This window comes from Sceloporus occidentalis, unplaced genomic scaffold, assembly GCF_023333645.1.
Source record: "Sceloporus occidentalis isolate IW3139 unplaced genomic scaffold, rSceOcc1.0.p SCAF_3, whole genome shotgun sequence".
Lineage (NCBI taxonomy): Eukaryota > Metazoa > Chordata > Lepidosauria > Squamata > Phrynosomatidae > Sceloporus > Sceloporus occidentalis.
This window is the reverse complement of record NW_028316983.1, coordinates 59,519,946-59,541,524: the sequence shown is the minus strand read 5'-3', so window position 1 is coordinate 59,541,524 and position 21,579 is coordinate 59,519,946. Positions and strand designations below refer to the sequence as shown.

Below are 21,579 nucleotides of genomic sequence, written 5' to 3'. Positions count from 1 at the left end.
TCCAGCAGTACCTAAATGGCCACAAGTTCCCCACTGCTGCTCTAATATCACAAAAATGGGATGTTCAGACCAACATGAAGCTGCCATCAAATATAGTACGTATTGGAGATCAGTTTTCTCCAGTGTTCACTTTCTGCAACCAAGAAAGACTTCAACTAGAGATTTTATAATAGGAAAAGGAGAATCTAGAACAGACACAAGAGAATTCTAGGTAGGATAAGTGTACTAAAGCTGAATGTTCAGGGCTACAGCAACTGGTGGCTTCCATATTGGGGTGGGTGAGTCACCTCTGGATTTAAGTCCAAATTGTTAATGAGCTGTCCAAGGTGCTGAAGCTATTGGGGGATAGGGTTCAGTTCAGAGTGCAAGGAAGGTACAGCCTAATTTTAGACAACCTTAGCAGAGCAGTTGATGACTGGAGCTCTTGGAGGCCTTTCATTCAGAGGGATGGTAGAAGTTGCAGCTGGCCTCATGACATGCAACAACAACAATTGTAAGACACTGATATCAAAAAAAGAGGCTCGTACCTTGACAGCATGCCACGGCCCATGGTTTTTTGTGAAACGTGATGCCAAGAAGTGTGCTCCATCAATACATAAGGGGCTTCACAATTCCCAAATCTTTCCAAGAAGAAATATCACTACTACAAATATGACCATCACTGGTGCCACCACTGAGTAAGGCACAAAATTCTAGACAGGAAATCCATGTTACAAGTAATGTTACCTGTACTTATTTCATTATGCAGTGGACCTGTCACATTCACTGGGGTTAGGGATGCAAGGCTCCCGTGAAAGTAGAAAAGCCACAAGTAAAAAACACTTGTCTTTGGGAATCTCTAGTCCTCCAGCAAACCTCTATGGTCAACAGCTGCCAGAAGGTACCCACAGAATTGTGCTGGAAGACCTACAAACGCCTGGAAAAGTGTTCTCCCTAGGAATCTCTAGGTCCTCCAGTGCAACTTCTGGTGAAAGTTGGCCATAGTTGCACTGGAGGACCTAGAGATTTCTAGAGGAAACATAATCAAATCTGCAGAAGACAAACCGCAACCTTGGAGGCTTGGCTAGTACTAAGCCTGTGCTCATAAATTTTACATTTAAAAGATCTGCATCCACTGACTTTAAATGGTAGGAGACAAAGACATTATTTAATAGTCCTTCTTTCCCCCAATAATAGGACTCAAGGCAGCTTGCAATACAAGTAAAACATAGGTTAAAATTATGTATAAAATGGAATGGAAAATTTAAGGAGCCACAAACCTGCTTTTTAATTCTCTTTTTATTCAGAAACAAACTGACAAAGCTACCTCTTTGCAAGCAGATACTTAAGAATACAGTGAATTACCTTAAAACAGCTAAAACTAACGTTTTGACCTTGGAGAAACGAGTCTGTGGAGCAAGTGGACTCTGGGAAGAATGACAAATACAGTCCGCCCTCCAAATTCGTGGTCTTGGACCTCGCGAGTTTGATGTTCATGGGTTTGGCAGCTCCCTCTCCTCCCCTCCTCCCTCCCCCGCTCAGTTCTCTCCCCCTCCCCCTCTCAGTTCCCTCCCCTTCCTCCCTCCCCCCCCCCGTCAGTTCCTCCCCCTCCCCCCTCCCCCCGCTCAGTCCCCTCCCCTTCCTCCCTCCCCCCTCTCAGTTCCCTCCCCCTCCTCCCTCCCCCCGTCAGTTCCCTCCCCTCCCCCCTCCCCCCACTCAGTTCCCTCCCCTCCCTCCCGATCCCTCCTTACCTCTGTCTTTAGCAGTCCCCCCCCTTGCCTAGCTTTGCTCTGGGAGCTAGCAGCAGGGCTTCCCTCAGTCGGGGGGGGGGCGCTGAGCCAGGGGAGAGGGGTTTCCAGGGCCTGTGATTCGCCCCCCCGGCAACCCGCCATGGCGATTTCCCTTCCCGCCGGCTGCATGCCCCACTCCCCTCAGCCACAGCCACTGGCTGCCCACTTCGTTCCCCTCTCTCCCAGTCCCCTGAGAAGGAGAGCACAGGGTCCCCCTGTTAGCTCCTTCCCTCTGCCCCATGGCTTCGGGGGTTGCTCAGCCAGATGTCCTCCAGAGCAGTGGGGCAGATGGAGGGTGCAAAAGTAGCCCCCCTGCTTGTTCCTTCCATCTGCTCCCTCTGTCTGCCACACTCTCAGCCTCTCCTCCCCCTTCCCTGTCACACCCTCAGCTCCCCCTCCCTCTTCCCTGTCACACACTCAACTCCTCCCCTCTTCCCTGTCACACACACATAGCTCCTCCTCCCTCTTCCCTGTCACACACTCAGCTCCTCATCTCCCTTCCCTGTCACACACATAGCGCTCCTCCTCCCTCTTCCCTGTCACACACTCAGCTCCTCCTCCTTTTGTGTCACACACATAGCTCCTCCTCCCTCTTCCCTGTCACACACATAGCTGCTCCTCCTCACCTGTCACACACGTAGCTGCTCCTCCCTCTGCCCTGTCACACACTCAGCTCCTCTTCTCCCTTCTGTCACACACTCAGCTCCTCCTCTCCCTTCCCTGTCACACACATAGCTCCTCCTCCCTCTTTCCTGTCACATATTCAGCTCCTCCTCCCTCTTCCCTGTCACACACTCAGCTCCTCCTCCCTCTTCCCTGTCACACACGTAGCTCCTCCTCCCTCTTCCCTGTCACACACATAGCTCCTCCTCCCCCTTCCCTGTCACACACATATCTCCTCCTCCCTCTTCCCTCACACATAGCTCCTCCTCCCTCTTCCCTGTCACACACTCAGCTCCTCCTCCTCCTCCTTCCCTGTCACACACTCAGCTCCTCCTAGCTCAGTGATGGTGAACCTTTTACAGACCGAGTGCCCAAACTGCAACCCAGACCCCACTTATTTATTGCAAAGTGCCACATCCCTCTGGCTTTCTAGTAAGAAACTCTGGCAAACTCTGTGCTAGAGTGACAGCATGTGTGCCCACAGAGAGGGCTGTGAGTGCCACCTCTGGCACATGTGCCATAGGTTCGCCATCGCCCTTCCCTGTCACACTTTTTCAGCCTCTCCCCTTTTCCTGTGACACACTTAGACTACCCTCCCCCTTTTCTCACACTCTCAGCTTCCTCTCCTCCTCCCTGCCACTCTCTCAGCCTCTCCTTCCCTTCCCTGTCACACTTTCAGCCTCTCCTCCCCCTTCCATCATACATTCAGCTTCTCCTCCCTCTTCCCTGCCACTCTCAGCCTCTTCCCCCAATTCCCTCTCACACTCAGCCTCTCTTCCCCCTTCCCTGTGACACACTCAGCCCCTTCGCCCCTTTCCCTGTCACATTCTCAGCCTTTCCTCCCCCTTCCGTCACTCAGCCTCTCCTCCCCCTTCTGTGTCACACTCTCACCCTCTACTCCTTCCCTGTCACACTCAGCTCCTCCTCCCCTTCCCTCTCACATTCTCAGCCTCTCCTTCCCCTTCCCTGTGACACACTCAGCCCATCCTCCCCCTTCTCTGTCACTCTCAGCCTCTCCTCCCCCTTCCATCACACTCTCTCAGCCTCTCCTCCTTCAATGACACACTCGGCTTCCCCTTCCCTATCACTCTCAGCCTCTCTTCTCCCTTCCGTGACAGCCTCTCCCCCCTTCCCTGTCACTCACTCAACCTCTCAGCCCCTTCCCTGTCTCAGCTTCTGTTCCCTTTTCCATCACTCTAAGCCTCCCCTTCCCTGTGACACACTCACTCTCCTGCTCCTTTACTGTCACTCTCTCTCAGCTTCCCCTCCTCCTACCCTGCTACTCTCAGCCTCATCCCTTTCCTGCCACCCTCTCATCCTGTCCTCCCTTCCCTGTCACACTCTCAGTCACTCCTCCTCCTTCCTTGTCACTTTCAGCCTCTCCTCCCCTTCGCTGTGACACGCTCAGCCCCCTTCCCCCTTCCCTGTCACATTCTCAGCCTCTCCTCTCCCTTCCCTGTCACTCTCAGCCTCTCCTTCCCCTTCCATGTCACATTTTCAGCCTCTACTCCTTCCCTGTCACACACTCAGCTTCTCCTCCCCCCGTCTCCGTCACTCTCTCAGCCTCTTCTCTCTGACACACACAGCCTCTAATCCCCCTTCCCTGTCACACTCTCTTAGCCTCTCCTACCCTTCCATGTCACACTCTCTCAGCCTCTCCTCCCCCTTCCCTGACACTCAGATTTGTCTCCCCCTTCCCTGTCGCACTCTCTCAGCCTCCCCTCCTTCCCTGTCACTCTCTCATCCTCTCCTCCCTTTCCAGCTGCTCTCTCAGCCTCTCCTCCCTTCCCTGTCACACTCCCTCAGCCTCTTCTCCCCCTTCCCTCTCACTTTCAGCGTCTCCTCCCCTTCCATCTGACACACTCAGCCCCTCCTCCCCCTTCCCTGTCACTCTCAGCCTCTCCTCCCCTTTCCATGTCACACTCTCAGCCTTTCTTCCTTCCATGACACTCAGCTTCCCCTCCCCCTTCTCTGTAACATACTCAGCCTCTCCCCCCTTCCCTGTCACACTCACTCAACGGCTCCACCCTTCCCTGTCTCAGCTTCTCCTCCCTCTTCTGTCACACACTTTCGGCCTCTCTCCCCTCCCGTGAGGCAGAGGGAAGGAGCAAAAGGGGGGGACCCTCTGCTCCTTCTGCCTGCCTCATGCCTTGGAGGACGCCTGGCTGAGCTGAGGGAAGAGGGAGGAGGAGCTGAGTGTGTGACAGGGAAGAGGGAGAGGAGCTGAGGGTGTGACAGGGAAGGGGGAGGAGAGGCTGAGAGTGTGGCAGACAGAGGGAGCAGATGGAAGGAGCAAGCAGGGGGGGTACTTGTGCACCCTCCATCTGCCCCACTGCTCTGGAGGACATCCGGCTGAGCAACCCCCAAAGCCATGGGGCAGAGGGAAGGATCTAACAGGGGGACCCTGTGCTCTCCTTCTCAGGGGACTGGGAGAGAGGGGAACAAAGTGGGCAGCCAGTGACTGTGGCTGAGGGGGGTGGGGAATGCAGCCGGCGGGAAGGGAAATCCCCATGGCGGCTTGCCAGAGGGGGGCAAATCACAGGCCCTGGAGGCCCCTCTCCCCTGGCTCAGCGCCCCCCCTCCCCGACTGAGGGAAGCCCCGCTGCTAGCTCCCAGAGCAAAGTTAGGCAAGGGGGGAACTGCTAAAGACAGAGGTAAGGAGGGATCGGGAGGGAGGGGAGGGGGACTTGAATATTTGTGGGAGTCCCCGCAGTGGCTCCCCCGCAAATTTGGAGGGAGGTCTGTAGTTTCAGTTCTTCCCAGTTGAAATGTTCATGGTTTTATTCTCCACATATCTGAAGTGGACAGAATAATAACAGGGCAATTATACAAGGACATTTCTCTGACCAGCAGGATAAATCAGGGCAATCTAACACAGCCATCCTCTTCAACCAGTTAAAGTGTGCTTTAAGACTTTTCTCCTCAGTCACTGGGGAAGGGGGGGTTGATGATCCAACAAAATATACAGCTTTCATTTTGTTTCAAAATGAAAATCTAAAGAAAAATCAACTGTCAATCATTTCAGAAAGTTCAAGCAAGAGGTCATCCTCATCTTTTCCAGGGTCTAAATCAATCTCAGCTTCTAATTTGCCTTCTGAGATTTCCCAAATCAGCTTTTCAAATTCATCTTCAATCCCAGATCCTGTTGAGCTTGGCCTGCATGTTTTCTCTGCTACATGAGAAGAAGTTGGGCTTGCTATTTCTGTATGCAGTGTGGAGGCTGCCTGATTCTCTAGTTGGAGTTCAGACCTTCATAAGGAAAAAAACAACAAAAACATTACACATCTCACACTAAGAAGCAGAAACCCTGTCTAGATACTTGGAGAAATCTGTACTCTAAGCATAATGGTGTCATGTTATGAATTGTCTGTTTCAAAGCTTCTTCTCTAGCAGCAGGAGTTTTCAAAATGCCCTGCATCACCATTAAAAATGGCTCAGAAACCTCATGGGAAAAAATGAGTTAAACTGCTACAAAGAAACAGCTGTTTGGGGTAGTCTGCTCCCAACTATCCCCCCAAATAGTCAATTTTTAAAAATGGGAAGTAACACAATACTTCTCGATCAGCTCAAACACATCCACTGGAGGTTCATAGGGAGAACACTAGGCCCTTACCCCCAGGGCATTTGTAATTGCCCACCTTGTATTAAAGCAAAGATAAATATCTGTTGCTTTGGGGATCTTGCCAAAGCAACAGATTCAGCTGTGAACTAAAGTACCACAACTTGTTACCAGAAATTCTGGGGTGATTTTGTACACATTAGTAGCTCATTGAAAAGATATTTTTATGCAGAAGTTTGACATATCTATGATCTTCAACCAGAATAAATCCTTTTATTTTCTAGCTTGGTAAGAATGTACTTTCTCTTTTATCTGGCTAACTGAACAGAAGCTATTTTGAAAATAAGAGGAAAACTGTTTGCCTTTTGTTTGCTCTTGTGAGCAGACTTGGGTCCCTTTTTGGGAGAAAAGCAGCATAATATTAGATTTCTCTTTCCATTGGTCTAATTATGACAGAGCTTTATCGCTACTTTGATATTATATCTTCCGAATCTGTCAGTGTAGAATTGGAATTTTCAGTAATGTATGAGGTTTCTCAATTTTTACTGGAGTTGGGTTTTAATTCAATCTGTTCCTGAAGGCTGTCTATTATTTGAAACTCTGCTCTCTAACTTGGAGGAATAAATATATTTCATATAAATTATGTATCACCTCAGATCACTAATAACAAGCAAGTGCTCCAATTCAATTTGCCCTGCTGTTGTAAGAGATAATCCCAGTGATGTACAATGTAAGTGAAGTCATTACCTGTTACAACACTCTCTCTCAGGACCAGTGGCTATAGTTTCCTTTGGAAGGATTGGAGCATTTGCCTGAGAAAAAAGAAATGGAAAAGTAAATGCTTCTTTAGATTATCACACAGGGACACTATAGGGAGGGGCTTGCTCCCCCATCCTTATCCCGACCATGACCAGAGTGAAAGGGATTGCGCTAAACACTTTCACATGGAAGTCATCAGTGAAGTGTAATTGTATTAATGGGTTTTTCGTTTATACAAAATGATGGCAAATGACATCACTTCACTTATGGCTGAAAGTGCTTCTCAGAGTGCTTTCATGTAAAATTGTTTAGTGTGATTACTTTCACTAGCACTTTTCAGGCAGCTGAATGACAGGTTCAGCACGTTTACATGTGAAAATGATTTGCGCTTCCCGGACGGGTCAATTACGGATCATGTGTGAAAGTGCTTCCCGCAATCAGGCGGGAAGGATGGGTCAGACGGGACCATTATGTCCTGTCCCTCATGTGATAATCTTAGTCTCTCTCTGTCTCTCCCTCTCACACACAGTTGTTATTGCTGTCTGCCTTCAAGCCATTTCTACTTATCATGACCCTATAGTTTATCATGAGGTTTTCTTGGTAAGGTTTACTCAGAGGAGCTTGCCACTGACTTCTTCGAGGCTGAGAAAGTGTGACTTGACCAAAGTTACCCAATGGGTTTCCACAACTGAGGGGGGGACTCAAGCTCTTTTCTCCCAGAGTCCTAGTCCAATGCTCAAAGCATATTTCACAGGTGCCTTTTCCTTTCCAACATCATGCTTCCTTAATTTATGTACATAATCCATTTTTCTTTCTTTCTCAAAATAAACATAAAATTATCCCACCACCAGTGAAATTGGCCATTTGGCACTAAAATTAGCTCTTGCCCTATCTTTTCATTTTGTAAAGTGGAAAAATAAAGCACAATTTTGGCAAATCCAAAGAGTCTTAACACCTTGAGCTACTCTATACAATGTTTCAATTTGAAATAATTGAACTACATGGCAGTTTTCTTACCACAGCTGTGTTTTTAGATGAGAACTCCTTTGCATCTGTGCTTGGAATGGGGCTCAGAGGCTTCACTGCTGCAACAGAGGGATGACTCTCTGATGCTTTATATTTCAGTGCCTGTTTTGCTGGAGACACAGGTTTCACTCCAGATGGTTTCACATTCACCTTGAGTTTGGCTGGAATATGAAAGCAACCCACCACCAATCAGGGAACGCTGACCGACAATGTTTGTTCCTCACCCATCCACTCCCACTCAGAAAAAACAAAATACCCTTGAAAAAGCATTTCTCCTCTTGAGGAGTCTTTTTTCAAAAACAAAACAAAACAAAAAACCACAATGTTAAAAATACTTAGAAAGTATGAAAATATTCTTATGTTTCATTCACAAATTTTCAGCATCATTTCCCAAAGATACATATTGTTAGTTCACACCTATTAGATCTGTCTACATGTAGAATGATCAGGCTACAGCATCTTATAAGAAGGGACCCTTTAACCAGTGCAACTAAGGCCTTTCCTCACTACAGGGACAAGTCCCCTGCTGAGATCAACTGTTTGGCAATATCTAAAATGGAAGCAAGTCAGATTCTGTGCCAGCACACTAAAAAGAGCCAAATTATGCAGCGAAGCAGAGCAGTTCTGTCCTGGGGATTTCTGACCCAGAGCTTTAATAGTAAATGTATGGTCCCGTACAGACTGGTCAAAATAAAGCTGCTTCGAATCACTTTGGAGGTATGCTGTTTAAATGATGCATGCGTCCTAAGAGCCCGGAAGCAACGCCAAAGCCATGCTCCAGTCATTAGGACTGGAGCATGGCTTTGGTGTTGCTTCTGGACTCTTAGGACGCATGCATCATTTAAACAGCATACCTCCAAAGTGACCCAAAGCAGCTCTATTTTGGCTTGTCTGCATGGACCCGCATAACTCTTTTTTTTTTAACCAGCATTAAAATATTTAGGGCACAAGTGTGCCTATCTCAGTGAGATAACAGATAAATCTTCCAAGATCTTCACTGACTCCAGAATTTGCTTACCAACATAGCTTTCATGGATTGGTGCGTGTGGGGATCAGTTCCAGTTAACAAAATAATTTGCATCTGCTAGGAATATCTTTTGTTTTTACTCTTTTCATCTTTGTGCCCAAAACATGTAGAAGGGAGAAGTGCACATCTAAAAATCAACAATTTATCCAAGGGGCTACTATGTACTAAAGCATACCCTGTGGACCCTTCTGAAGATTGCTTCAGCATAACAAGATAGGAGTTGTTCTGAAGTCAGAACTTTAACAGGTTCATTTCTACCTCTTCTTATCAAAACATCAACCATACCAGCCTCTCCATTATGTGGGAAACCATCAAGACATAATTTACCTTTAACTCTTTGTTCCACAGGTTGGGATAAAACGCTTGACTCTAATCGCAACTTCTTTTGTGCCATTTCCTGGGATCCCATCAGTTGTCTCTTTTTAAGTGGACGGGTTTTCCCTGTTTTCACAGGAGATGCAGGATTTGCTGTCACGAGGGCTTTTGCTTCTCCCATTTCTTCCCGAGCAGATGTAACAACCACTTGCTCCTCCTGTGACTTCCTCTTTTGCTGCTGTTTCAAGCATTGCTTCTCCTTTCTTATCTCTTCTAAGCTTTTCACATAGACTTTTGAATATGAATTGCTCACACTGTCATTCAAAGGCTGGGTAGTACACAGAGAAGTAAGAGGATGAGAAAACAAGATATTTTCCAAGGAAAATCTATATAAGCTCTCCAGAGTACAACACGTTTACTTCTCATGCAAACCAGCTACAGGTTAGTGGAATTTAAATGAGATACAGACTCTCATTTTTACTGTGAAAGTCTGCCAAGTATTGTGGAAGTTTGGGTTGATTTCCCATAATCAGAGCCAATGATAATTCACTTCTTAGTGAAATCGTAAAGCCACATGAAATGACAATGTAGCTTCAACTGGGAATATGCAGCAGAGCAGAGAGGTAGGCAATCTGCAGTGGCAGAGTAACATGGAGCTCTGTATCTGAACTCATGCAGCCTCCAGCTTAATTTCAAAATCCCCCTTCAAATGATCTGTCCAGCTATTTATTAACAGAGATGTCCTTCCGTCTGTAGTTTTCTTGTGGATTGGGGGGAGGGGGGGGGAGAAAGAGGTAAAGAGTGGAGAGAGTGGCTTGTCTGCACATGGCGTTAGCCCCATCTACTGCTGGCCTCAGTCCTGCCCACAGTCAATGAGTACTTCATGACAGACTACATCCAAAGCAATGCAACTGTTGCCATAAAAAGGCTGCCTAGACCGGCAGTAGAGACTCAGTAAAAGAAAACAGGCCTAACAAACATCAAGAGCAGAGAAAAAAAATCCAACTTGAAGCATTAAACATGGAGATCCTTTATATTCTCAAATGGAAAAGCAAATTTTACTGCTCTACTTCGACTTTCTTGGTCCCAGAAATCTTTTTCTTGCCTGCCTCTCATATTCCTAGCAATCTCAAGGTCACTGGGGATGTGACCTGATAGCACTAGTTTGATAGTCAGCAGTTCTTCTCAGGTGATCTTCAAACCATACAAATGTAGTATAATTCCCTCCCACCTTCTCCCTTTGCATGCTTTAAAAAAAACTTTGTCTGATGAAGAAATATTGACTTTGAAACATGATACGAAGAGAAGTGGCTATGCCTCCTGGTTAGCCCAAAACAGCTATAATCAGAACTTCTTGTTCTTCTTGTTTTTGTGTGAGTTGAAGTCATTTCCAACTTTAGGCAATCCTAAGGCAAACCTACAATGGAGTTTTCTTGGTAAAACTTGTTCAGAGGAGGTTTGCCATTGTTTTCCAATGTCTGGGAGCATGTGACTTGCCCAAGTTCATCCAATAGGTTTTACAGCTCATCGGGGAATCAAACCCTGGTCTCCAGAGTCACAAGCCAATGTTCAAACCACTATGCCACACTGGCTCATAATGACAAAAAAGACTTTGAAAATTGTCTTACAATCAACATGCTTACCCTTGCATTTTATCTATGTAAATAAAACACTGTAAGATCCAGTGTGGTATAGTGGTTTGGGTGCTGGAACTAGGACTCTGTGAGTCTAAGGTCTGAATCCCTATTCAGCCACAGAAGACCAGTGGGAAATCTTGGTCAAGTCACACTCTCTTAGCATTAGAGGAAGTCAATGACAAACCCCCTTTAAACTATCTTGCCAAGAAAACACAGTGAGTTCCTAAGTGACTTGAAAGCACACCACAACAAAAGAAATGTAGCTGTCTAAATAGCTAAATAGTCCAAACAGGCTGCATATAGTCACAGACTCCAATAATGAACAGGGCTTAAATGTCCCTAGTACAGACATGGAAATCATCCATCAAATGTGTGTGCGGGACCCTGAAACTCCCCGTTTTTCTTACCACTCCTTATTCTGCTTACACAATTGCTAGGAGAGGGAGTTTCATGATTCCTACCCTACCCTTGGCCTGCTAGGATAGTGAATAGGACTTTATCTTTCTTTTATCAGTCACTCCTGACAAAGATACTGAATGGCAATTTCTAAAGATGCTAGAAAATAACTGCAGACAATGGTCCCCTTTCTTACACAACACAAAGAACACTCACCTTTACAGTAGCATCTGCTGTGCAATCTCTAGAAGAAGATGTCAACTCCATGCGGGGTTCCTCTTCATTTCCAGGGGCTGTTAAAACACCACATTAATTATTCTAAAATGAAAATTGCCACTCCTGACATCTGATATGCTATGTAGGTCTTTCTCAACTTCTGAGGATAGGTTATGTAAGAGGACAACCACCATATCCAGAAGTCGACTATCTTGTTTGGAATAAATAAATAAATAAATAAAAATAATGCTACTTTATGGCAACAACATCCATAAAACATTGCAAAGTGAGGGGTATGGAAAGGATTACTGTCCGGAGCTGCAGTTCATCAACTCTGGAATGCCAGATTCTTTACCCGGTACTAAAGGAAAGTGAGTAATTTCTTGCGCTGCTCAAAAGAAATTGGTCATTCTACCATAATTCCACCATATGGCACATTCATTTTCTCTCAGAACTAGTCTGTCCTCACCATATACACATCTGATAATATGTTTCCATTCCAGTTTATGTAACATATCATATGGCTCATAGGTTGCAGCAACTAATGTTCAAGTGATACAAAAGGCTACAAACAAGCCATTCTTCCAGATTCCAAAACAAATGAAAAGAAAGATTTAGAGAGACACATTCTACTGCAGTACTTCTCAAATAGTGGGGCATGCCCCCCAGGGGAGGCGCGAGGCTCCGTAAAGGGGGGCGCGAGGCTCTGTTAATAAGGATACAGTGTTATGCAGAGGTGTACTTATAACAATTTTATAGACAAATGATACTATTTACAGTCGCGCGAGGAGTGTGAAATGTTTTCTTCTACCTAGGGGGGGCATGACAGAAAATAATAATAATAATAATAATAAATGTTTATTTATTAACCGCTTTTCCAACGATCAAACTGGTGTACATGTTGTTAGCCAAGCAATAAAAAAGATTGAAAATCTACATCATAAGATACATATTAAAATAGAATTAAATTCTGACGACATTAAAAACATACGATAAAAACTGTTAAAAGCATAACAATCCATAAAAACAGAGCTACAAAGACAATAGGGGAGGTAAAATCTTAGATGGAATTAGGAGGGTAGGCTTGTTGGAAGAGGTGAGTCTTTAAAGCCTTCTTAAAGGCTTCCACCGTTCTAATGTGGCGGATTTCTTCAGGAAGGGCATTCCATAGAGAAGGCGCCACAACTGAAAATGCCCGTTGTTGTGTTGTCACCAATCTCACCTTAGGGTGGTCAAGTAAAAATTTTCCTGTGGATCTGGGCGTGCGGGGAGGATTATGCAGGGAGAGGCGTTCCCTCAAGTAACCCGGGCCCAAGCCATTTAGGGCTTTAAAGGTAATAACCAACACTTTGTACTGGGACCAGAAACATATTGGCAGCCAGTGTAAAGATTTTAGGATAGGTGTTATATGATCGGACCTAGATGTCCCCATAATTAACCTGGCTGCAGCATTTTGAATCAATTGCAGTTTCCGAACCTGATACAAAGATAGCCCCATGTAGAGCGCATTGCAGAAATCCAGACGAGAGGTTACTTTTCTAGGTCCCCCCGGTCCAGACAGGGATGTAGCTGGCGAATCAGCCGAAGCTGATACCAAGCACTCCTGGCCATCGCATCTACTTGAGATGATAAATGTAGGGATGGATCCAGGAGTACTCCCAAACTACGCACTTTATCCTTCAAGGGAAGTTTAATCCCATCAAGGACAGGATGACAAATTTCCCTGCCCGGGCTAGGGGAGCCTATCATGAGTACCTCTGTTTTCTCTGGATTGAACCTGAGTTTGTTTTTCCTCATTCAGCCCATTACTGCCCCCAGGCAGGCATCCAGAGGAGAGATGCCATCCTTAGTCACTGTGTCAGTCGGAGACATGGAGAGATAGATCTGGTTGTCATCAGTGTACTGATAACACCGAGCTCCATGACTCCGGATGATCTCTCCCAGCGGCTTCATGTAAATATTAAACAGCATGGGGGACAGAATGGCACCCTGAGGGACGCCTGATGTAAGCTCTCTTTTACGAGAGCAACTGTCCCCCAGCCTCACCATCTGGAACCTTCCCGAGAGATAGGATCGGAACCACTGGAGCGCAGTGCCCCCAATACCTAATTCTCCCAGGCGTTCCAGAAGGATACCATGGTCGATGGTATCGAAGGCCGCTGAGATGTCCAAGAGCACCAGCAGAGTTGTATCTCCTCTGTCGGTGGCCAGACAGAGATCATCGACTAAGGCGACCATGGCAGTCTCAACTCCATAGCCCGCTCTGAAGCCAGTTTGAAATGGATCAAGATAATCAGGTTCATCCAAGACTGCCTGGAGCTGAGAAGCAACTGCCCTCTCAGTCACCTTGCCCAAAAATGGTAAAAGGGAGACCGGTCTATAATTACTCATAGATAGGGGATCAAGGGAAGGTTTCTTCAATAAAGGCTTTACCACGGCCTGTTTCAGAGATGATGGAACAATACCTTCCCGAAGAGATGTATTTATAATTAGATGGAGAGCGAATTTTATAACATCTCCTCCCTGTACGGTCAACCAGGATGGACAAGGGTCAAGAGGGCAAGTTGTCTTTCTCAGAATTGATCCAGAATAACCTTGTTACCAGAGGCGCTGGATGCCTCTACTAACAGTTCTGCTCGAAAACTGGCGTCCAGATCAGCCCTTATCTGAGAGACTTTGTCAGCAAAGAAGTTGTTAAAAGCGTCGCAGCAGGCAATAGTTGGTTCAAGCAAAGGGTTCTGGGTGGCCGGGGTTTGAGTTAATTCCCTGACCACCCTGAACAGCTCTGCTGGACGAGACTCTGCTGACGCAATCCGTGCAGCACAGAATGCATCCCTAGCTGCACCGACTGCCACTCCGTAGGACCGCAACATGTTCTCATGGAGTGTTCTGTCAGATAAGTTCCCATGTTTCCGCCAGTAGCGCTCTAGTCGTTGTGCAGCCCGCTTCATCTGGTGAAGATCTTCTGTGTACTGTTCTACTGAATCCTAGAATAAATAAATGCACAACATAGTGTGCCTATATTTAGTACTCTTGTCACAGGCAATTCTGAAAGAGCTTGAAGATCAAAACCTTCTGAATGTAAAGCCAAGAAAGATTATACTTGGGAAATGGGTGATTTCAATTGCCAAGGTATCAGGGAATGAATGTTTGGTTTTCTGAACTGAGGAAAAGGAGTCAGTGAAAAAAACTGCTAAGTGAAAAGGCCTTCACGCAAAGAATGTGGTCACAGGAAAAGGATGAAGCAATAGGGTTACAAAGAAACAAAGGGTCAAATACTCTGTACTTCTGTTACCTCTAGTTTGATACAAGGAGGTAAGAAAAGACATGTTTAACCTTCCATATTTTTGGTATTCCCAAGAAGCAAAAAACCCATCATCACTGCTGTAGTCACAAGTCTAGGAGCCAAAAACTATCAGAGGACTTCATCTCTCCTCTTCTGCCAACAAGTCTCTTTCAATACGGTTTTGGATGAAATGAGTACAGTACATTCTAAATACAAGTTATTTAGAAACAAAATAAAATATTATGAACAGAGAATATGTAGTACCTGTTGGCTTTGTAATGCAGAACAATCTCCTCTCAGCTGGAGCTCTCTCAGCCTGCAGCTGTGTCTTTACAGTGCTGTCCACAGTTTGCTGCATTCGGAGAGCTTTCTCCTTCTTGATTTCCTCCAATGTTTTGATGCGCACTTCCCCCAAGTCCTTGGCTTTGCCAAAAGGCTCCTCCAGTTTTCTTTTTGCAGGTGCAATAACAATAGAGCCCTGCTTCTGGGGTTCAGAATCATGCTTTAACTTGGAAAGACTCTCCTTTTCAGTTTTAATCCGCTCCTCTTCCATTTGCCTCTGCTTTTTCTCAGCAAGGACTTCAGAAAAAGTTTTGATCCTGATGGCAGGAGACGGTTTTGCCCCTGGACTGGAATCATTTGCAGTACAAGATATTGTAACTTTGAGTTTAGGCTGAATGTGTCCCTTTCTTTGGCTAGCTTTCTCCAAGCGGATTTCTTCAAGCGTTTTCACATGGATTTCTACTGCTGGCTTGGTAGCATTCTCTATATCATTAGAACAAAAAAAGAACATGTTAGAAATAATTACGTATGTTTAATTTCAGATGGAAGCTCATGTTTACACATCTATATAAATATCCCTCCCCACCAAGGTGCATATCAAATCTGTTTCTGATTTTCCAACATCATTCAAATTGCTGTTTCCGCTTCTCAGGAATGCACTTCTCACACTCCACTGGATGGTAGGTTCCCATATACTGAAAAGACCCTCAGTCCGAAAGTGAAAAATATATATAATGTGTGTTAAAACAACAACAACCAGGTAATGGCTACTGAAAATAAGAGTACTCATCCCAGCAAGCACAGGAAGCAGCTATAAAATCAAGACAAGTAACAGAATAGTGGTAGATTGTTCTTATGCTGCATTCCTTTACACACTAGATTTAATGTGGTTTATTCCTAGGCTGATGGGCTTAGGAGTATAGACATACAAATAAAATCAAGTGATACCTGTTTCCATGTTGTTCTGATCAGATGGTAATCCTAGTCTCTCTTTAAGAGATTTGGGGACTTGTACTGCAAAAAGGAAGAAAGAAAGAAAGAAGAAATAAAGAAAGCTGCGCAGCACTTTTTTATTTTGCTCTCATCGCTTCACTTGAAATCCATTTTTTTGGAAATCAAACTATAGATATACACTATAGATACACGGTGTACCCACACCATACGCGGGCACACTACACGTGGTTTTTAGCTTACGCTGAAGCCACGCTGCAATATAATGAATGGCGCGTGTGCCCATCCCACTCGCTTTATGCTGGGGGGGTGCAGAACAGATGCCCCGCATAAGACAAGGGTCCACTGTACTAGTCTGCTTGGATTTATGGGCTATTAAATTGTTTGAGAGTAGAATTTGTGATTTTTTTCTGGCACAAAATAGCTGTGCATGTAGACAAGTAGACTGCATACATGGTTTTGGGCCCAAAAAAACTGGCAATGTGATCTGCTTATTCTGATTACTCATTCTTAGTAAAAATGTAGGTCCTAACGTGTATTTTCCAGCACAAACTCTTATACTACAAGCCAGGCTGGATAGATACTTGTCATGTTTCATGCAATATACCATATCCTGGTTTCTCCAAAATGCAATAGATGGTTTTTTTAAAGTGTTATTTATTTATTTCACTTTTATGCTGCCTTCCTCCAAAAATGGGACGCAAGGCAGTTCACAAGATAAAAATATTTTAAAAACTTTACATCAAGAATATAAAAACAGTTACATTAATCTAATTAAAACAGTATAAAATGAACATAAAAACATAAAACACACACCTCATATAAAATTACCCTGTCATGATTATTATGTTAAGAAGCCCGCCTAAAAAAATGTTTTTGCCTGCCAGCAAAAGGCAAGCAAGGAAGGGCATTCCAGAGGTTGGGAGCAGCCACCAAGAAAGTTCTCTCTCATAACCTCACCATGCAAGCCTATGATGGTGGTGGGACTGAAATAAAGCCTTCCCCTGAAGATCTTAGGACTCTAGCAGGTTCATATGGGGAGATGCAGTCTCTCAATCAGTCTGTATGCTGGTCAAGACCAACACTTTGAATTGTGCCCAGAAATCAATCAGTAGCCAGCAAAGCTGTTTCAAAAAGAGTTATATGCTCGCTGTAACTGGCCCCAGCCAGCATTCTAGCTGCAGTGTTTTGAACCTGCTGAAGTTTCCAAAGAGTTTCCAAAGGCAGCCCTGTAACGGAGAGCACTCACAGCTGTCCAATCAGAAGGCAGCTGAGGGCCAGCCAACAGCCTGTAGGCTGGAACTCTTGAAGATTCCGAACTGACAGTTGGGGAGTCAGTTGGAACCGGGGCAGTTTAGAACAGCAGTTAGGGTTTAGAATCTTGGGGAGAGAGGACTGAGGTCCAGGAGTTCCTGCGGGAATGTGTTAGTTAGGGGCTGGGATCCAGAGAGGGAGGGTTGCACTGCCAGAACTCTAGGAGAGGGAGGGACTGGAGTGTAATATCCTGAGGGATATGGTTAGCCTTGGTGGCTGAGTTAAGAGAACGAACTGTCTAAAGAGAGGCAGGAAAGTCTCTAGGTGACAGAGGGATATCTAGGGAAAAGTAAAGTGACAGTAGCCGAGTCAAATAATACAAGTGTAACTAAGTAACCTGTGCCTGAACTAGCAATTATATAATATCATTCAGTTCAAGAAAGAGATGTTCAACCATTTTGTTTAATAAAGTTTATATTTTGGTTTACATAAAAGCTTGTCAGTCATACATATCAGCTCCACGCTACGATATAAAGAAAAGACCCTACTGCCAGCCCTTAAAAAGAGGGTAGTCATTACAAAATTGGTGGCAGCAATAAGGAAAGAAGGGTAACTGTTACATAATTGGTGGCAGCGGTGGGATAACAGAAGTCCTAGGTGCTTGCCATAAAAAAAGAAGGCTTGTGGTTTGGACATCCGGTACATAAATGGTGGCAGCGTAATTAGGTGGCAGCGGTGGGATAAGTAAAGCCCAAGCGCCTGCCATCTTTAAGAGGGGGTCCATAAAACATAAAAACATAAATAAAACACACACCTCATATAAAATTACCCTGTCATGATTATTATGTTAAGAAGCCCGCCTAAAAAAATGTTTTTGCCTGCCAGCAAAAGGCAAGCATGGAAGGGCATTCCAGAGGTTGGGAGCAGCCACCAAGAAAGTTCTCTCTCATAACCTCACCATGCAAGCCTATGATGGTGGTGGGACCGAAATAAAGCCTTCCCCTGAAGATCTTAGGACTCTAGCAGGTTCATATGGGGAGATGCAGTCTCTCAATCAGTCTGTATGCTGGTCAAGACCAACACTTTGAATTGTGCCCAGAAATCAATCAGTAGCCAGCAAAGCTGTTTCAAAAAGAGTTATATGCTCGCTGTAACTGGCCCCAGCCAGCATTCTAGCTGCAGTGTTTTGAACCTGCTGAAGTTTCCAAAGAGTTTCCAAAGGCAGCCCCACATAGAGTACATTGCAGTAGTCCAAACAGGATGTAACCAAGGCATGTGTCACCATAGCCACATCTGATGTTTCAAGGTCACTAGTTTTAACTGTGCAAATGAACTCCTTGCCACTGCTAAAACATGGGCGTCCAGGCTCAGAGTTGAGCCCAGAAGCATACCCAAACTGCAAACCTGCCTGAAATTTCAGGGGGAGTGTAACCTCATCTAGCATAGGCAAAATCGCTATTCATTGATCTGCCTTACAACTGACCAGGAGCACCCCTCTCTTGTCTAAAAATAGCAGGAACATCACATTTTTGTAACTCAAACATTCTCACAAAATTCTCTGTTGAAGTTAGCGGAATCCATTTCAGTAATTCAGCAAACATACCTCTCTTTGGTGATGTGTCTGCATTCTCCAGGATATCTATTTTCTTTCCAAGTCTTTCAGCCAGGCTACGTTTTAAGGGAAGACCACTCTCTTCAATTTATGATAAAAAGAAAAAAAGACGATTTTAAGATTTTGCTTTGTTTTTAAATTACAGCTTTATATGTCTCCTACTTATTTAGTATGCATATATTACACATAAACCTCTACTTCTGGTAGCAATTTTAGTACCTATTTGTTCATATTACTTTGTAATCCTCAATAAGAGGTGTGGCGGGGGGGGGGGGGGAGAGAATACATGGCAGAAAATGCAGACACTAAGGTTATGGTAGTTAAAACCCATCTTGGCAGACATTCTGAGTTCTACTTGGTCCCACAATAATATATACTTTCACTTAATAATTTACCTGAATTCCAGAAAAAAGGATAAATTGAACACATTATCAGAACTTTGCTCATAAATGTGCCTATAACAGAAGTAGAGTAAAATAACAAACATTCCAGAAGTATTTTTATACCCGCATACCTATGGAAGGCTTCCGTTTTCCTAAGCGTTCTGCAAGAGTCAATCGAATCTGAGGCTCTTCACCTAAGACAATGAAGTGCAAACAACATTAATATTTGCTTTTTCAAACAGGAACAACACAAAGACAGTAACATTGGTAGTTTGAATAAAGACAAGTAACTGATCAAACTACTCTATAAATAATCTATAGTGGAAGATTACTGGATTACAAAATGCACTGTTTTCAGACAGAAGATACAAATTAAATTGTGTATCTGACTAGACAGATTAGTGGATTACAAAAGCCTTTGAAATGCAAAGAACACTTATCAAATAGAAAAGAGTGCAAGCAAACTTATATGATGCATATGGCTGGATTAGAAGGGCTAATATGGAAGGATGTGTGTTAAAGGAAACACAAATATGTCTACACTATTAAATTTGGAAAAAATATCCATTTTGTTCAAGGTGGGCTATTTGCAAGAATAGGTTACAAATACTTTGTAGTTGAAATTAATACATCATTTTATACTATAAGACACTCCAAGCTGCTGTACAGTTAAATAGTATCATAAAATATCAACATTAAGCATGGAGTGCAATGAAAGACCATCAGAAGGTACAACACCTAGCTCAACAAATTGACACAACCTGACAGCTATTTTAAGTTGCTCAATAACCAACAACTGTAAGAGAATGTAAAGTTCATTTTACTGAAGCAAACAAAGTTATGCCATCATAGTGGCCCTTTGCAAATATGTAGAATATATGCAGATGTGTGGAATACACATACTTTTCGATTTTCTTCTGCAATCAAAAAACTAATTTAATCTAATACATTATACATTTAGCACCTACAAGTTAATGGTAATGACATTTTATAGTATCTACTATTTATACAATTTACAATTTTTAAAATCTATGACAACCAATTTAATTGAATGCAATTCTGTCCTTTAAATGTCTTTGCATTGGCTTTACTGATGCTACTAGTTTAGTGACTTGAACTTAGCTGCCATTCATTTTTATTAAGCAGAGAGGTAATCTCACATTATACCTGCTAGAAAGCATATGTGCTGCCATATATACTTTATTCTTGTTTTGGAAATAGCAGTGACAGACTATCACTACTAATGAGCAGTACAGAAGGACATCTACAGAAGCATGAGAGCTAAACTAAAGACAGGAAAATTACCTTGTTTTGTAGATGAAGTTACAGTTCTGAGCACAGTCCGTACATTTTCTCTCTCTCGGCCTGGATGGGTCTGGGTTTGAGCAGCAACTTCAGAAGGACAGTCTGAGAAAAGTAAAAGAAAGCTACATCAAGCTGTACTACTGCCACTATTTAGGAACTATTGAGCACTTCAAGGATGGTATATTTAATATTAGAACAGGTTGTACTGAAAGAAGTGAAGATTACTTCAAATTAAGCATGTCTAATACTGCATAACTTGAGAGTTCAAAGTATTTATATTTATCAATAAACCTTACAACAATCCCGAAAAATATGGAGTACTGCAAATATTCAACTTGCACCTCAGACATGAATTGCCCTTAGGAAGTCATTATCCTATGGGCAATTCATGTCTGAGGTGTACATTATATATAAGGCTTCTAATCTGTCATTATACCAGTACACCAGCAGTTCATTACTGTGACACTAATAATAGCCCTCTTATGAACAAAGCAACATAGTCTCATAACTACCAAAAGAATCAGGCTTTTCAAACAAGGCCTCATTAAGTTTCCTCCAAACTACTAGAGACACAGTGAGGAAAAATGTGAACTTACCAGCTTGCTGCGTTGATTTTTCTTTCATTTTCTTTGATTTGATTTCATCAAGGGTTTTGATCCCAAAATTCAAACCACCATCTGAAAAATATAGAAATTGAACTGATAAATGTGAGATCAGAGGTCAGAGAACAAACATTATGGTTCATTTCAAACATTATATTGGGGGGGGGGGACCCAAGCATAAAGCTAGGTATGAGATACTGACCTCTCTTCACTTTAGCAGTGCAACCCAGAATAAACTAGTTTGCTCCCACTTTCCACAAAAAACCCCAGTGAATGCAGGAATCAGTGAGTGCAGGGGAGGGGACGCCCAACCTCAGGCAACAGTGCACCACTGCAAGCTACCTCCCTGCCCTTCCTCACTCTCTTGGGTCTAACTCCTGGCAAAAGGCTTCTTGGAAGGGAGGGAGGAAGAACAAAGCATGGCAGTCCTGCCCACCACCCTCAACACCCTCACCTACCTTGGTTACCCCCTCCTCTGCCTCTTGACAGTTTCTTCTGCCGAGTCTGGCCTCCTTGCTTTCTGGCCAAAGGTGCCAC

At 44.1% G+C, this 21,579-nt stretch overlaps 1 protein-coding gene across 3 annotated transcripts in view; it reads right to left on the bottom strand.

Annotated features, from left to right (window-relative positions):
* Positions 1 to 5,195: 5,195 nt before the first annotated feature.
* Positions 5,196 to 21,579, bottom strand: part of LOC149316001 (zinc finger CCCH domain-containing protein 11A-like) — a 29,516-nt gene continuing 13,132 nt past the window's right edge. For all 3 annotated transcript variants that reach the window (XM_089514596.1, XM_089514597.1, XM_089514598.1), the window contains 11 exons: positions 21,037 to 21,117; positions 20,441 to 20,542; positions 19,267 to 19,329; positions 18,744 to 18,833; positions 15,884 to 15,949; positions 14,918 to 15,418; positions 11,368 to 11,444; positions 9,131 to 9,446; positions 7,768 to 7,937; positions 6,739 to 6,803; positions 5,196 to 5,681 (listed from right to left, as the gene is read on the bottom strand). In XM_089514596.1, coding sequence (XP_089370722.1) covers positions 5,438 to 5,681; positions 6,739 to 6,803; positions 7,768 to 7,937; positions 9,131 to 9,446; positions 11,368 to 11,444; positions 14,918 to 15,418; positions 15,884 to 15,949; positions 18,744 to 18,833; positions 19,267 to 19,329; positions 20,441 to 20,542; positions 21,037 to 21,117 — 1,775 coding nt within the window. In that variant the 3' untranslated portion in view covers positions 5,196 to 5,437. The remainder of the gene's footprint in view (positions 5,682 to 6,738; positions 6,804 to 7,767; positions 7,938 to 9,130; positions 9,447 to 11,367; positions 11,445 to 14,917; positions 15,419 to 15,883; positions 15,950 to 18,743; positions 18,834 to 19,266; positions 19,330 to 20,440; positions 20,543 to 21,036; positions 21,118 to 21,579) is intronic.